This window comes from Mustelus asterias, chromosome 12, assembly GCF_964213995.1.
Source record: "Mustelus asterias chromosome 12, sMusAst1.hap1.1, whole genome shotgun sequence".
NCBI lineage: Eukaryota > Metazoa > Chordata > Chondrichthyes > Carcharhiniformes > Triakidae > Mustelus > Mustelus asterias.
In genome coordinates, this window is record NC_135812.1 from 43,932,911 (window position 1) to 43,948,130 (window position 15,220).

The following is a 15,220-nucleotide window of genomic DNA, read 5'->3' on the forward strand; positions in this document are numbered from 1 at the left end:
TAGAAGAATGCATTTTCATTCCTACATGAGCAGTTAAGTTGATCATAATATCAAAAGGTGCCACTACTGCACATGGGCTGCCAGCTTGTTACATTGAGCATATTTGTTTAAACAAAATTTAAAACAGAAATTGGGACATTCTGTTTCGTTTGCTGTAGTGATAGGACAGAGGATATGAAAGGTGCTATTTAAACACAAGTCAATGGCAGACAACAACCAATTTCTTACATTTCCTATAAAATAGGAAGGGAAGGTATGTTTAGGCCACTGCAAAATCAGTTCCTAAGATGTGTCATTTGTTAAACTAGCCTTAAACAGAGATTGGGAACTTCAACTCGCAACGGGCCTCAGAATTTTTATACATGTGCAAACTGGGAGTAGGCTGCATGTGTGCAGATCTGCATTTTTGCATTCTTTAGGCCCACCACACTTATGCAAGAAGAAAAATGGCGACTGGGTGCAGAGCACCATCAAGAAGAAAAACCCCAGGCAGGGAACAAGGAGGTCTAAAAGATGAGACCCAGAGAGGGGACAGGGATAGAAAAAGTTAATAAGAGAGCAGCAGAGGGAAAAGGGGCTCCAAATAGCAAAAGGGCTGGGTGTAGCAGACTTTAATTGAAGAAGATTCAAGGGAAACCCTGGTAGCAAACAGGACTTGGAAGAAGGCCTGAACATCCAAGAAGGCAGTTGAAATTGGTGACTCAGGATGTTGGGGTAAAGGCACTCCTTGGGGCAGTGTGTTCTGCTCAGTATGGCTGAAGATCTGAAATTGTGCTTTGGTGAATTGGTAATTGAATGTATACTTGGGAATTCAGAGGAACAGAATCTTGGGAGATGAGGTTGAAACCCTACAAGGTGAGCCATCATTAATGCCGTCCGAGTTGGAGCGAATTTGGAGAGCGTTTCCAGGTTAGACCTTTGAAAGTGAAGACTTGAATCCTTTGCAAAAGAGGCAGAGATTCAGTGAGATTGGTTGACTCAATATTACGGATGTCTAGGTGGATTGTTGAGAAATCCATGGATACTGCTTTGGTTGCATCTGCCATTTATTGTGTAGTGGGGTCTGTTCCATCACAGGTGCCTGTTAATTCACATGTATCTCATACTTACCCTGAATGCAGAGTATAAAATAGACATTGTAAATTGTTTTCTTTTTCTCATTTTGTGAAGTCTATTTTTGTTTGTTCAAAACCCATGGAATTTTGTAGCCTTCTTCAGGACCAAAAGCCTTAAAATCTAAACTGTCTATTTTAAACAAAACCTTTTGGTCCTTAACCAGATCTTAGCAATAATTTGGGCAGGGGGGTGGTCTGGCAATGAATCATAAGACAGCACAACTAAAGATGAGGAAAATAAAGATAGAACCAGAACACAGTACAAAATCCACAAAATGTTTAGGAAGGATACAAATTATAAAATATATATTTTACTCGGCAACATAATGGACATATAAACAGACACAATTCAATTTTTTCAGAAAAGGAGTTAGTTTGAGGTGACAGGATTGGTGTTCTTTAAACTCAACAACAGAGGGAAAGTCCACGATTGTAATCACACAACACCTCTGAACAAAGAATGCTATGAGTGCCCAGGGGATTTTGTATTACAACATACTATCTTGAAACTCCTGTGTAATTTCCCCATGTAATTTTATCACTCAGGTTCCTTGCTTCAAGCAGTGTAATGGAACAACTCTTTTGACTTTATGACATCATGAAATAACTTAACCTTGCAGTAACATGTGCAAACCTGGTCATCTGGCCGGAACCAAAATTCACTAGTTTGACTGGATATGTTTCCTGTCCACCAACAACCCCAACCTAAGAACGAACAATTCCAGTTCCAGTAAACAAGAGAGAATGCAACCATCTCTGACATTCAACAGCATTATCCTCACTGAATCTCCTAAATGTAACATGTAGGGCGGCACGGTGGTGCAGTGGTGAGCACTGCTGCTTCACAGCTCCAGGGTCCCGGGTTCGATTCCCGGCTCGGGTCACTGTCTGTGTGGAGTTTGCACATTCTCCTCGTGTCTGCGTGGGTTTCCTCCGGGTGCTCCGGTTTCCTCCCACAGTCCAAATATGTGCGGGTTAGGTTGATTGGCCAGGTTAAAAATTGCCCCTTAGAGTCCTGGGATGCGTAGGTTAGAGGGATTAGCGGGTAAATATGTGGGGGTAGGGCCTGGGTGGGATTGTGGTCAGTGCAGACTCGATGGGCCGAATGGCCTCCTTCTGCACTGTAGGGATTCTATGATGATTTCTTTTCTGTAACATCTCAGGGGTTTATCATTGGCCAGAAACTTAACTGGACCAGCTACGTAAATACCGTGGTTATAAGAGGTCAGGAGTGACCATGACAGTGCCCATGGATTTCTCAACAGCCCACCCAGATGTCAGTAATACTGAGTCAACCAAATCTCACGGAAACTCAGGTCAAACACTGGATATTCTGTAGTAACTCATCTCCCGACTCCCCACATCTGTCCACCATCTACAAGGCGCAAATCAGGAGTGTGATGGAATACTCTCCACTTGCCTGGATGAGTGCAGCTCCAATAACATTCAAAAAACTAAACACCATCTTGGTCAAAGTAACCTGCTTGATTGATACCCCACTCCCCCCTGAAAACATACAATCCCTCTTACGCTGGCACACAGCAACAAAAACATGTAAAAGCTTGCAATTCACCAAGGTTCCTTCAACAGCATCGTCCACACACCCTTTGGATTTGGAACTACACTGTCATTTATTGTCACTGGGTCAGAAATGTGAAACTCCCTTCCTAACAGCACTGTGGGTCTACCTACGCCATGGACTGCAACGGTTCAAAAAAAAAAAACCACTCACCACCAACTTCTCAAAGTCAGTTAGGGATCAAAATACTGGCCTTGTCAGAGACACTCATAAAAAAAATAATTTCAATGAAACGGAGGAAATGGCCTCATCGTTGAAATTTCTATTTTGAAAGCAATAACTAAGATCTTTTAAATCAATTTCTTTACTGATTGTTAAAACCATTTGTCCCCATTATGGATGTTTCTCAGTTTTCTTTGCATGATAAAGCTCGGAAAACAAATCAGTGAAGAGGAATTCAAGGACAAGAGTCAGACCAAGTTCAGAGAAAAATCAGGTTTTATTTTGATAATTTTGATAAAATGACAAGCGAAAAACTAAAGATAAAATTACATGAAATCATTAATAATTATTTACACACTTTATGGGCCTCAAAGCAGTTCCAAAAGTAATATGATTAGTTTCTACAATCACAAAATACTGCCAAGCTATTTTAACTCTAAAATACATTTCTAATGTCAGTGGCCATACGTTGACTGCTAAAAAGAATTATACCACCATTGCATTATGAATCACAAACATTTTAAAATTCTAAATGAAGTGTTAAATAGTTGATGCTAAAATGGAATTTTGCACCATGTGGTGTGAAAAGTATATCGTGATCATTATATGCAAAATAGCCAGTGTGTTAATAACCTACTTTTAGCCATTACTCAGACTGTATAAACACAAATCCCAATAGTACAAATGTGACATGTGCGTATCTCTGGACCTGGTTACCAATGGTCTGCAAATAAATACTAAGTAAAATATTACATTTATCTAAATATTCAAAACTGACTTCTGACTCTTTATTTGACATCTGATATGCAATCCAGAAGAGCCGCCTATACCCTTTAGGAAATGAAACATTAGCACAAATTAATATCACTGAAAAACACAGATCTAAGGCAGCCTTTCCACAACTAGGTCAAAATACTTGGATTGACAGAACATGGAGATAGCATAACTGTAGTCTGTATTTAATGTGAAAGAAGTCTCTATGTCCTGTTCCCAGTAAAATTAAATTCAAAGCAGTCATTTCCACTCCTGCACCAGCCGTCAATTGTGTTACATAGAAACAGTAGGAATAGACATTCAGCCTTTTAAGTCTGCTCTGCCATTCGCTAAGATCACAGTTGATCTTCTACCACAGCCACACTTTCCCGATTCCCAAAAGCACTGTTGGAAAGATTGTCAGGCCCATCAGAAATTAAAAAGAATTGCCAAGAGTTTCAAAAACAATAAAGAAATCAGGACCAGAAAGATGGAATCTTTTCTGCATTATTGAAATAACTGAGGAGAATTTCCTGGGCCTCATGTTGAATGATTTTGTTTAAAAAAATAGTATTTGAGATTGCTGTAGTAGACCGAGTTCTGGAACTATGACTACACTATGGATTCCTTCACTCTGCTAAGTACTCAGAAGCAGAGACAGGCATCATCCTGTAAAAATTAAAACAAAAACCTAGGAATGACAAAGAGAAGGACTAGAGAGATCAGCAAACACGACCCTGGAAGATCAAAAAGAGGCAAATTAAAAGAGAAACATACACGCTCAAACCTTCCAAGGTTCTTAGCTATTTGAGTCTGCAAAAATCAACAAGTGACAAAACACGATGCTCCCTCAGGCAACCAAGTGCAAAACATTCCATTTACAATGGAGAAATCTCAATCTGTATTGACAATTATGAGATCGTATCAACTAAGTATTTTACTGAGAAATAATTTTCTAGATTTTTCTGATCTATGATACAGTTGTACTGGTGAATTTTATGACATATACACATTTATCATATAATTTCCCATGACTAACAGTTACGCCTTAAAAAAATTAAGTCAGAAATTATAAATCCTTTAGTATTTGAGTATCAATTAATAACATGAACTATCTCAACTATTAACATCCAGTGATAGAGCTACTACCAGCCAGAAAACATGATGCAAGCACACACATCCATAACTCCAACACAAAAGCTCCAAATCAGAGCAAAACTATCCCATGAAGTCAATAGCCTAGAATTAAAAGTGTAGTTGTTTCAGAACTGCATCCCATCACACAGCTCAGATCATTTGCAAACCAATTAAATGTTTCAGCAATTTGTCAAAATTGAACTCTTCAGTGTTTGGTTTGTAATTACTTTCAATATCTGCTTACAAAGTCAAACATTTGGGCCCTACAAAGATCCAGCACTACAAACAAGCCTGATTTTAAAAAAATCTTTGCTACAATATAAATTTTAACTGCCAAAACAGTGGAGTATACAACTGAAGTGAAATGACTGTTATTTCAAGTCTAGCAACATTCTCATAGACAAGCTCATGTGTTGCAAAGGCAAGGCTCAACATGTACTTAAAGAGGAAGCAGCTAAAAAAGAAAATGATACAAAGTTTTACTACAACAAAGAAATGATCTGATTTTGATTCCAAGTGTGCGGAAAAGTAACAGAAATCGTTCAGAGTTGGAGGTTTTTCACTTTCACGTGTCACTGTACAATTGCTTATCACTACGCGAGTAAAACTTTGCAAATAAGTCCATAAAGCCACTTCCTCTCATTGTTGCACAAGCTTCACCAGCTTTCCATGCCCCTGACATTCTTGAATATAATGGAGTGGTTTGCTTAGCTGTTTCAGAGGTGGTTAACACATAACTGGCCTCACCCATGTTTTCTTGTCTCATGTCCTATTTGCTCCTTCAACTGGACTTCTTAATGTTCCACTCTCCCATTGCTGGCTTCTCATTCAACTACTGTGCGCCTTTCTATCCAACTTGCCACCACCTTCCCTACATTTATAAACTACTCCCTCTTTTGTTGTTGCTCTCCGTCAGTCTCCCGCTCAACATCATTTTTATGTCAACCTAATGCTAAGTGCTGAGACAACTCACTGCACGCTAGCAGCATTATAGAAATGCAAGTAAATGTTGGACTGCTCGACTTTAGCTATTAGACTAACTCGCTATACAACTAGTTTAGCTGGAAAAGGAGAAGCAAAAAAAATAATGTTCTCGAAATAGTATGTTACAAAATCCTACACGCAGCAGATGGCTCTGCAGCAATGTGGTAGGAGGCTGAGCCATAAAAGATTCTGGGTTTGAAGAGCAATTTTGCTGAACTAGCTGATCTCAGTTGGGGCAGTCGTAAGGGTGCAACTCAGGAAACCTGCTAAGAAATACATTCATGTAGGTGTTTGGTATAAAGCGAATTGGGCTGGAACTCTCCAAAATTGCACATCCCGCTACCACTATTTACCGTGGGAACGGTGAATTTAGCACTCAGCCACATCTCCATTCACAGCAGTGGGACCGGAAAATCCCAGCCATGGGCGAGATTGGAAAATTCCATCCTTGGTCTCAGCTACACTGACCAAACTCTCACATGAAGAATGCAATTTCAGTGAGGTTGTACGGAGCAACATCAAAGTTTCCCAGTCATATACCGCCAACCACCTTCCCCCACCATCCAAAGGTCAGCACCCAGGAGGGAGGATAATTGGAAAAAAAACAAATTAGAACAACATTAAAACCAATCTTATCAAGTATTTATCCAATTCCTGTTTGAAAATGACCATTAAATCTACTTCTAACAACCTTCCAGGCACTGCATTTTATATTACAATTTGCTACATTAAAAAAACATTTTTAGATGTCTATTTATTAAGTATATCAACATTAGGAATAAATATTTGAAGCAATTGATTGCCTAGCTGACATAGTATATTTTCAAACTAATTTCCCAATTACCAGTTGATATATGAGAAACAACCATCCAATATAACAACCACAACAACAGATATTCTGCAGCCATTCAGAAGACAGCAGTTACTAAACAATAGGGTGGAGTATAGCAGCGAGATAACAATATGGTAGCTTGGACAAATAAAATGTGCTTGAACCATGCCTCGAATCCAAACCATACAAAAGCAACAAAGAGATTCAATGTTCAAAACAGTACCATCTGTTCACAAAGACAATTTTCCCTTCTCTGCCAGGAGAATCAATTTACTTAAAAATGTTGATTTGATTTGTCACATGTATTGGTATGCAGTGAAAAATATTGTTTCTTGTGCGCTATACAGACAAAGCATAGGGACATAGGGAAGGAACGAAGAGAGTGCAGAATGTTGTGTCACAGTCATAGTTAGGGTGTAGAGAAAGATCAACTTAATGTGAGTTAGGTCCATTCAAAAGTCTGATGACAGCAGGGAAGAAACTGTTCTCGAGTCGGTTGGTACGTATTCTCAGACATTTGTATCTTTTTACCAATGGAAGGAGGTGGAAGAGAGAATGTTCGGGTGCTTGGGGTCCTGGATTACGCTGGCTGCTTTTCTGAGACAGCGGGAGGTGTAGTTAGTGTCAATGGGTGGGAGACTGATTTGCGTGATGAACTGGGCTTCATTGACGACCCTTTGTAGTTTCTTGTGGTCTTGGACAGAGCAGGAGCCATATCAAGTCGTGTAACAACCAGGAAGAATACTTTCTATGGTGCATCTGCAGAAGTTGGCGAGTGTCGTAGCAGACATGCCAAATTTCCTTAGTCTCCTGAGAAAGTAGAGGCGTTGGTGGGCTTTCTTAACTATAGTGTCTGCATGGAGGGACCAGGATAGGTTGTTGGTGATCTGGACACCTAAAACTTGAAGCTCTCGACCATTTCTACTTTGTCCCCATTGATGTAGATAGGGGCATACCCTCCACTATGCTTCCTGAAGTTGATGACTATCTCCTTAGTTTTGTTGACATTGAGGATAAGATTATTGTCGTTGCACCAGTTTCTCTCTCTCTTTCCTGTACTGTGTCTTATCATTGTTTGAGATGGTATCATCAGCAAACTTGAAAATTGAGTTGATGGGGAATTTGGTCATACAGTCAGATGTATATAAGGAGCATAGTAAGGGGCTGAGGACACAGCCATGCGGAGCACTCGTGTTAAGGATGATCGTGGAGGACATAAACAAGCTATCAAAAAAAGTACATGACCTGAAAATGACTATCTTGCTATCTGAAGTCCATACTGTATAATTAGCTGATCACAATCTTTGTTTCACAACATGGAAGCATTTAATAACTTTATTAATGCGCCCACTTGTGATTGAGATTAAGAAATTGTCAATGAGTAGCTAATTGTATTAAACATAACATAATGCTCCAGACCTACATTACACAATCACAGCTACAAGTACCAAAAAGTGGAGTGTATAGCTTATTTTGTATTTATCATTTTGCTTGCACTAATACTGTACTTGTCCCACATATCAAATTCAGTACAACCATTACTGCTGTCCTAGTTTTACTTTCATTCTGCAGTGCCATTTACATTCAAAGATGAAGCAAGAGACCTTGGGAGGACTTGATACAGAGACCCTCACTTCATCATTTGAAGATTAAACCAAGGACATTTACAACCTGTCCCAGGTTCTGAAAATAAGCACAGGAAGATTGTAATGGCTACCCAAATCCAATGCTCAAGGCAACAACTTGTACAAGGGACAAAGCAAACAATTATAAATTTCAATTTGGACCCGAGGAACTTGCAATTATAGCGGTTAGGTTTGTAGAATCTTTACATTCAAAGAAATAATAATGCATCACATTCTCAGAAAATAAATCTTGTAATATACACATGACTGGCTGTCTACCATCCATACTGTTTGGAAAACAAGTCGCCACAGCAAAACTTTGACATGCACCCCCTAACATTTATGTGTATTCACTCAAGATAATTATTAGCTTGCAAAAAGTAAAAGCTTAACAGTATGTACCCATCTTTCAATAAAGTTAGGAACATACAAAACCCCTGGAACCCTCAGTCCCCAAGTTGTTGCTTTCCAGAACAATGGACTTTTGGTAAAACATTAGCTCATTAAGCCCAAAGGTTACCTTCACAATCCCCAAAATGATCTTATATCCTCCAGTGTCAGGATAACAACCATTTTAATTTCTTTTCTCCTTAAAACAAAATCACTTTAATAATCTATTAAAAAAAATATGATTCAAGCAGGCATATTAAAAACTGCAATGTGCATGATCCATTTTCAGTCAATAATGCCTTAGAAACATTTAAAACGGCTGAAATTTATGTTTAATATTAAACTATATGTTGGCTATACAACAAAATTAAAACTAATTATTCTTGGTTAATTTGTAACTGAAATGTACTTTCCCAATCAAATTGGTTTACTGTGTAAATATTTAGGCGTTTGGTTCACTACATTCAATAATGTACTGAATGAAGTACGTGGGAACCCATTCTGTGTTGCTTTTTTAAAATAATGCCACAGCCACGAGCAAACAAACTATCAGTACATACAGATGATGCACAGCAAGGAGATATTCTGTTATCTAGGGGCAGATGTGCTAAGATTTATGACTAATTAAAGCAAATTCCTAAAAGGCTGGTTTGAATAATTAGGTCACTTCCTTTCTCAAAAGGAGAATCTGACACCTTGAGCTGCGAAGTATCCCACTTCCCTGAAGCTTTTTGATGTCTGTGGAAAGGGCACCATTATTTTCCAGTGCTGTGTGTTTTCTAAGGGTGGGATGAAAAGGCCTTGCCCAGTAGCAACAGCAGACACTCTGACTGAGACTTTCTCCCCACATCACCACACAACACACGCAGGCACATTAAGCCTTTAAGGAAAGTAGTAAAATGATTCTCAAAGGCTGACCTGAGAGGTGTCATAGTCTTCATCATCAGGACTCAGTGCCATGACCTTTCACAATTCATGCTGCCCAACCAAAGAAATCCAGTCATGGCTCTAGTAAGCACACTCTCACAGAATACACTCAACATTCACTAAGGACCTTCCTCCATCTACTGCTGCTCAACCTAACTTCACAATGAAGTGCCTCGCCATCTGCGTGATTGACAGCCGGACCGCTCCAATCGCTGCGCGGGGCATCCAAGGACCGCCCGCCCACCCCGCTCGCATTCGCCAATCGGAGCGGGAGTGGGGCGGGACCTTCCAGCTCGCAGCTGGCGGCTGGGCGGTGTCAATCAACGCGCGCGGGCGGTGCGTTAGCGATTCAAAAGTGAGCACGCGCGGAGGGGCGGCTCAGGCTCGGAGCAGCAAGCGCACACGCGGTGACGGACAAGCATTCGCCGCGGCCCAACGGTCACTGCGCATGGCAACTGCGGGAACCCCGCCTACAGGCCGGACGTCTTGCGTCATCCTGAGGCTTCCTCACTCCTATTAGCTCCAGCAGATGTCAATCAATAACGTCTGCCGTCGCGGTGTTGACTGAGGGTTCTCAGGCGATGGCAATAACTGACGAAATTGAGCAGCGTGAAAGGGGGCTGAACAAATTCGCGAACGAGATTTATTTATCTATCAATCATTTTTTGTGCTGCTGTTTGTGTGGAAATAAGGGCTGTGATTTTAAAGGGGTAGTCCACTTGGTGAAGTCTGAATCGACACGGAGGATTGGGCAATCAGTATAGCAAAATATTGCAGATGCTGGAAGCCTGAAATAAAAACAGAACATGCTGGGAAAATAATTCAGCAGGTCAGGCAGCATCTGTTGAGAGAGAAACAGAGTCAATACTTTATAGTATAAGGGTCTAGCGCATATAGGAATACTGTTAATTTTAAGTTTATTTATTAGTGTCACAAGTCGGCTTCCATTAACACTGCAATTAAGTTACTGTGAGAATCCCTGAGTCACCACACTCCAGTGCCTGTTCGGGTACACTGAGGGAAAATTTAGCATAGCCAATGCACCTAACTGTGGGAGAAAACCAGAGCACCTGGAGGAAGCCCATGCAGACACGGGGAGAAGGTGCAGACTCCACACAGACAGTGAACGAAGGCCGGAATTTAACCCGGTCCCTGGCGCTGTGAGGCAGCAGTGCTAACACTACTGTGCCATTGTGCCATCCCTATGTGGGACTGAGTAGAGTACAAATTATATCAGCGATATCAGAGAAAATATGACCTGCACCTCAGTCTAGTGTTGGTCAGAATTGAGTGATGTGGAGATGCAGGTGTTGGACTGGGGTAAACACAGTAAGAAGTCTCACAACACCAGGTTAAAATCCAACAGGTTTATTTGGTAGCAAAAGTCACTAGCTTTCGGAGTGCTGCTCCCTCATCAGGTGAGTGGGAGTTCTGTTCACAAACAGGGCATTTAAAGACACAAACTCAATTTACAAAATAATGGTTGGAATGCGAGTCTTTACAGGTAATCGGGTAATACAGGTAATACAGGTAATGGGTGGCGTGGTAGCACAGTGGTTAGCACTGCTGCTTCACAGCTCCAGGGACCTGGGTTCGATTCCCGGCTTGGGTCACTGTCTGTGTGGAGTTTGCTCATTCTCCTCGTGTCTGCGTGGGTTTCCTCCGGGTGCTCCGGTTTCCTCCCACAGTCCAAAGATGTGCGGGTTAGGTTGATTGGCCGTGCTAAAAAAAAAAATTGCCCTTAGTGTCCTGAGATGTGTAGGTTAGAGGGATTAGTGGGTAAATATGTAGGGATATGGGGGTAGGGCCTGGGTGGGATTGTGGTCGGTGCAGACTCGATGGGCCGAATGGCCTCTTTCTGTACTGTAGGGTTTCTATGATTTCTAAATCTTAAAGGTACAGAAAATGTGAGTGGATAGAGGGTTAAGCACAGGTTAAAGAGATCTATATTGTCTCCAGCCAGGACAGTGAGATTTTGCAAGCCCAGGCAAGTCGTGCGGGTTACAGGTAGTGTGACGTGAACCCAAGATCCCGGTTGAGGCCGTCCTCATGTGTGCGGAACTTGGCTATCAGTCTCTGCTCAGCAACTCTGCGCTGTCATGTGTCGTGAAGGCCGCCTTGGAGAACACTTACCTGAAGATCAGAGGCCAAATGCCCGTGACCGCTGAAGTGTTGGGGAATTAGATTAAAACTAAACGTCACGTAAGATTACCTGTAAAGACTCACATTCCAACCATTATTTTGTAAATTGAATTTGTGTCTTTATATGCCCTGTTTGTGAACTGAAATCCCACCCACCTGATGAAGGAACAGCGCTCCGAAAGCTAGTGGCTTTGTCTACCAAATAAACCTGTTGGTCTTTAACCTGGGGTTATGAGACCTCTTACAGAATTGAGTGCACAGGCAAGATTGGAGACAACTCCTAGGTTGAACACTTTACTATATATAGGTGCGTAGCTTTAGTAATTAGTTTTTGTAATTAATAAATACGAACAGTTGATCAACTTAAGACTACAAAAGCTTCATTATGACTTACCAAATGGTGTCTGACACCTTCTAACATGGTGGCAGCAAATGAAAAAACACAAAACCTTGCAAAAAATGCAGATTAAAACTAAACTTCACGTAAGACTAAAGAAAAATTCAAAGAAGCATTCTGACCCTGAAGAAAATTGCCAGGCAAAAGCTTTAAAGAAAGGATTGGAAGCTGAAAATAGAAATTTAAAATTCCTCACTGTAGCAGGAAACCGCATGGGATCCCTTGGAAGTCTAGCTTCAATTCTCAGAGTGCAGAGTCAGCAGACCTAGCAGGGGTGAGCTAAAGCCTTTAAATTCCAGGATGAAGCAAGTCCTGAGGAATTTTAAAATAATTCAGTGGTCAAAAATTGCTGTTTAAAATTCGTGTCAGAAAAAACAAATTCCTGAGTCGGCGCCTAGACACGCTTCTGCGTTCACTCTGACAAAGAAAATGAATTGATTTGGAAGAATTGCCATGAAAGGATCAGCTTTTAAGACCTTTTAAGGCCAAGATTCGATACATTTAGTGAAGCAGAGTTCTGAAACCGAGAAGTCAGTGGCTGGTGATTCAAGCAGCTATTGTTTTTTTCAATGTTAAGCATGAGGGCTGTTGCAATGGCAGCCCACTAAAACCAACAAGCACGGGTTAACCCTTGGGTGCGCTTGTCCCGCTAGTTGATTGGTGTAGTGAGCAGGTGAGATCAGGCGAGAGGGGAAAACTCAGGTTCATGCCATGTTTTTCGCCTCACGATGTTACCGGCACTGTTCTGCCAGCGAAATATTCAATAATCATTCAGTGATTTAAATATCATTAGTGAGTTCTGAGCTCTATCGTCCAGGCTCAATTGTACTTACCCCCTCACCAGTCGAGGTCCTCACCAGCAAGGGTTACATATAGTCCCCACCAAACAAAAACCTGACATGATGGCCTCGCCAGTGGTATCGGATGCCGTTGAAGCCCCCCAGGTGGTTGGGGCTGGGTCAGGCAGTGCCCCTTGGCCGGTGCCAGCCTGGCACTGCCTAGAAGGGGACGAGGCCTAAAGAAGTGGTTCCGTGATGGTGATGAGGAGGCTGGGGGAGGGGAGTTCTGTAGGGGTCAGAGGGGAAGGGAAGGGAGCACTCTGCATGGGGGGGTGCAGTGGGGATGGGCCAGGGAGGTTTTGGGTGGGGCGTGAAGATGGCAATCGGAGGGCATGTCAGGGAGGGGACGCGATGTCTGGGGGGGGGTGTCAAATGGAGGGGAGTGGGCACAATGTCTGGGGAGGGGATTGATGTTCAGGGAGAGTGTGATGTGGGGGTGGCAATCAGGAGGTGAGGGGGAAGGGGGGTGCGAATGACAGATCTCCCAGTGTACTGTGTACACAGTTGGAGATTGGGACAACTGAGCAAGGCACTCCTAGAACTCTGCGTCCGGCTCCTGGCATGATTAGGCGGTGTACAATTGTATCTGGGAGCTCACCCAATAAACGGCATGACTCTCTCCCATCTTCACGCTCATTCGGCACTTAGAAATTTTTGGTAAGATACCCCCCACCCCCCAGTCTTCAAATAGACGATGGTGCCATTTTGACTTTCAGCAAATTCTTAAAGCTGATTCTGAAACTAGGTTGACTCAGACACAATGGGTCAAATTTCCTCCTGTGCACTAACCATTCTATCATTCTGTTTGCTGACTTCAAGGGTTCTGCACAAACCAACTGTTCTCAGGTGTGGATACATTAGCTTGGACTTGGAGAATCAACAGATGCTCCACCAAACAGGACAAGCTGCTGAAATTGGAAGGAGTGGGAGGAGGGTTGTCAGCAGGAGACCATTTTCTTACTGGAGAATTATTTGTCTTGACAATAAAGGTTGTCCAGACGGAAGAAAAAGACTTGTTTTACTCCTCATAAGAATCTCAACGAGGCCAGAGTTCCGTCACCAACACCCATTATTTACATAGCGAGTGGAGCATCACTTCTGCAGCCACAGTACACAGATCAAGCCCAGGGGTCCTTTGGCTGCTGGCCTGAGTAGATACAGCTCATTTTAAACTCCGGATGCTCTTTTCCTATTGGACAAGCCTCCACTCACTTAATAGGGGAACTTATACTCCATAAGGCCCACAGGGAGATCTATTGACGATCCCCCGTGGCTGTCATAACACTGACCCTGTATGTCTTCAGTCTGAACTTCCACTATAGTAACCACACGTTGGGTGGCTTCTGCTTGTACGGCAATAGACATCAGTCACCAGAAGCTGCACTGTGGGTGCGCACACAAATGTGCTAATAGAGTTGGTCACCACTTCCCTGTTGACGAGGATGGGCCCCAAGCCAAGTTCGATGTAAAGCCCTTGCCAGGTTGGTGTCAGACTCCCCCATGCTCCTTGACATTGGTTGCAGGCTTTCTGGCAGGCCTTGCAGTGCAGCAGGCGTTACATTTTGTATATCCATAGCCTATTCTTGTCGACCTCACCATTAAAATCCTCGCCTGTGTCTTTTGCAGCAGAATCTTTGGGCATAGAGACATCAGAGTGTCCAATATTCAAATCGAAGAAACAAAGATTGTAAAATCATCTTCTGCCAAATGCAAAACGAAACTTGAAATTATACAGAAGGTTATGGTCCACTCCTTTTAACTAAAAGGTACATAGTTTGAATTGCCTGATAATTTGAAAATTGTTTGCATTAAATTTGTACTTTGCTGTGTTATTTACATTGTTTATTTCAAATGACTGGATCATTTCATGTTTCAATGTAAAGAAATGGCCTTGACTTTTTATGACTAGATGGTGATAAATGGTAGCCCTGAATAAATGTGTCTGAAATTCCTCTAACTGCTATCTTTGTGAAATGTTTGCAGGCTTAAAATAAAATAGTAGATGATACAACTTCGGACAAATGCATTAAAAGTTAATACCTAACAATTCCACAGTGTGACTTCAAGGCCAAGGAGATAAAGTGCAAAATAACCTTATCTTATGGAGGCAGGTGAGTAAGGTGGTGAATACAGATACGCAATTGGACAATAACATATGAAAAAATGCTTACAAAACAGTTGTTTGTTGCAATGAAGGTTAGTGACAATGTAGATGTTACGTTTCTGTGGATCATGAATCCAGATGAATGGAGACAATCAGTTTCTTCACAGATACAATGCCAAAATAGAATTGTAGAATGGATCCCTGATGCTTCCATAGGCTATTGTAGAGAAAATT

General features: G+C 41.8%; 1 protein-coding gene across 6 annotated transcripts in view; it reads right to left on the reverse strand.

The window, feature by feature from the left end:
- LOC144501401 (lysine-specific demethylase 2B-like) overlaps positions 1 to 9,679 on the reverse strand; it is a 192,699-nt gene extending 183,020 nt beyond the window's left edge. For 3 of the 6 annotated variants that reach the window (XM_078225124.1, XM_078225122.1, XM_078225121.1), the window contains exon 1: positions 9,496 to 9,632. In XM_078225124.1, the coding sequence (XP_078081250.1) occupies positions 9,496 to 9,537 (42 nt within the window). In that variant the 5' untranslated portion in view covers positions 9,538 to 9,632. Of the gene's footprint in view, positions 1 to 9,495 lie in introns of all 6 variants that reach the window. The other 3 variants (XM_078225123.1, XM_078225126.1, XM_078225125.1) reach the window with 2 other exon arrangements.
- Positions 9,680 to 15,220: the final 5,541 nt, after the last annotated feature.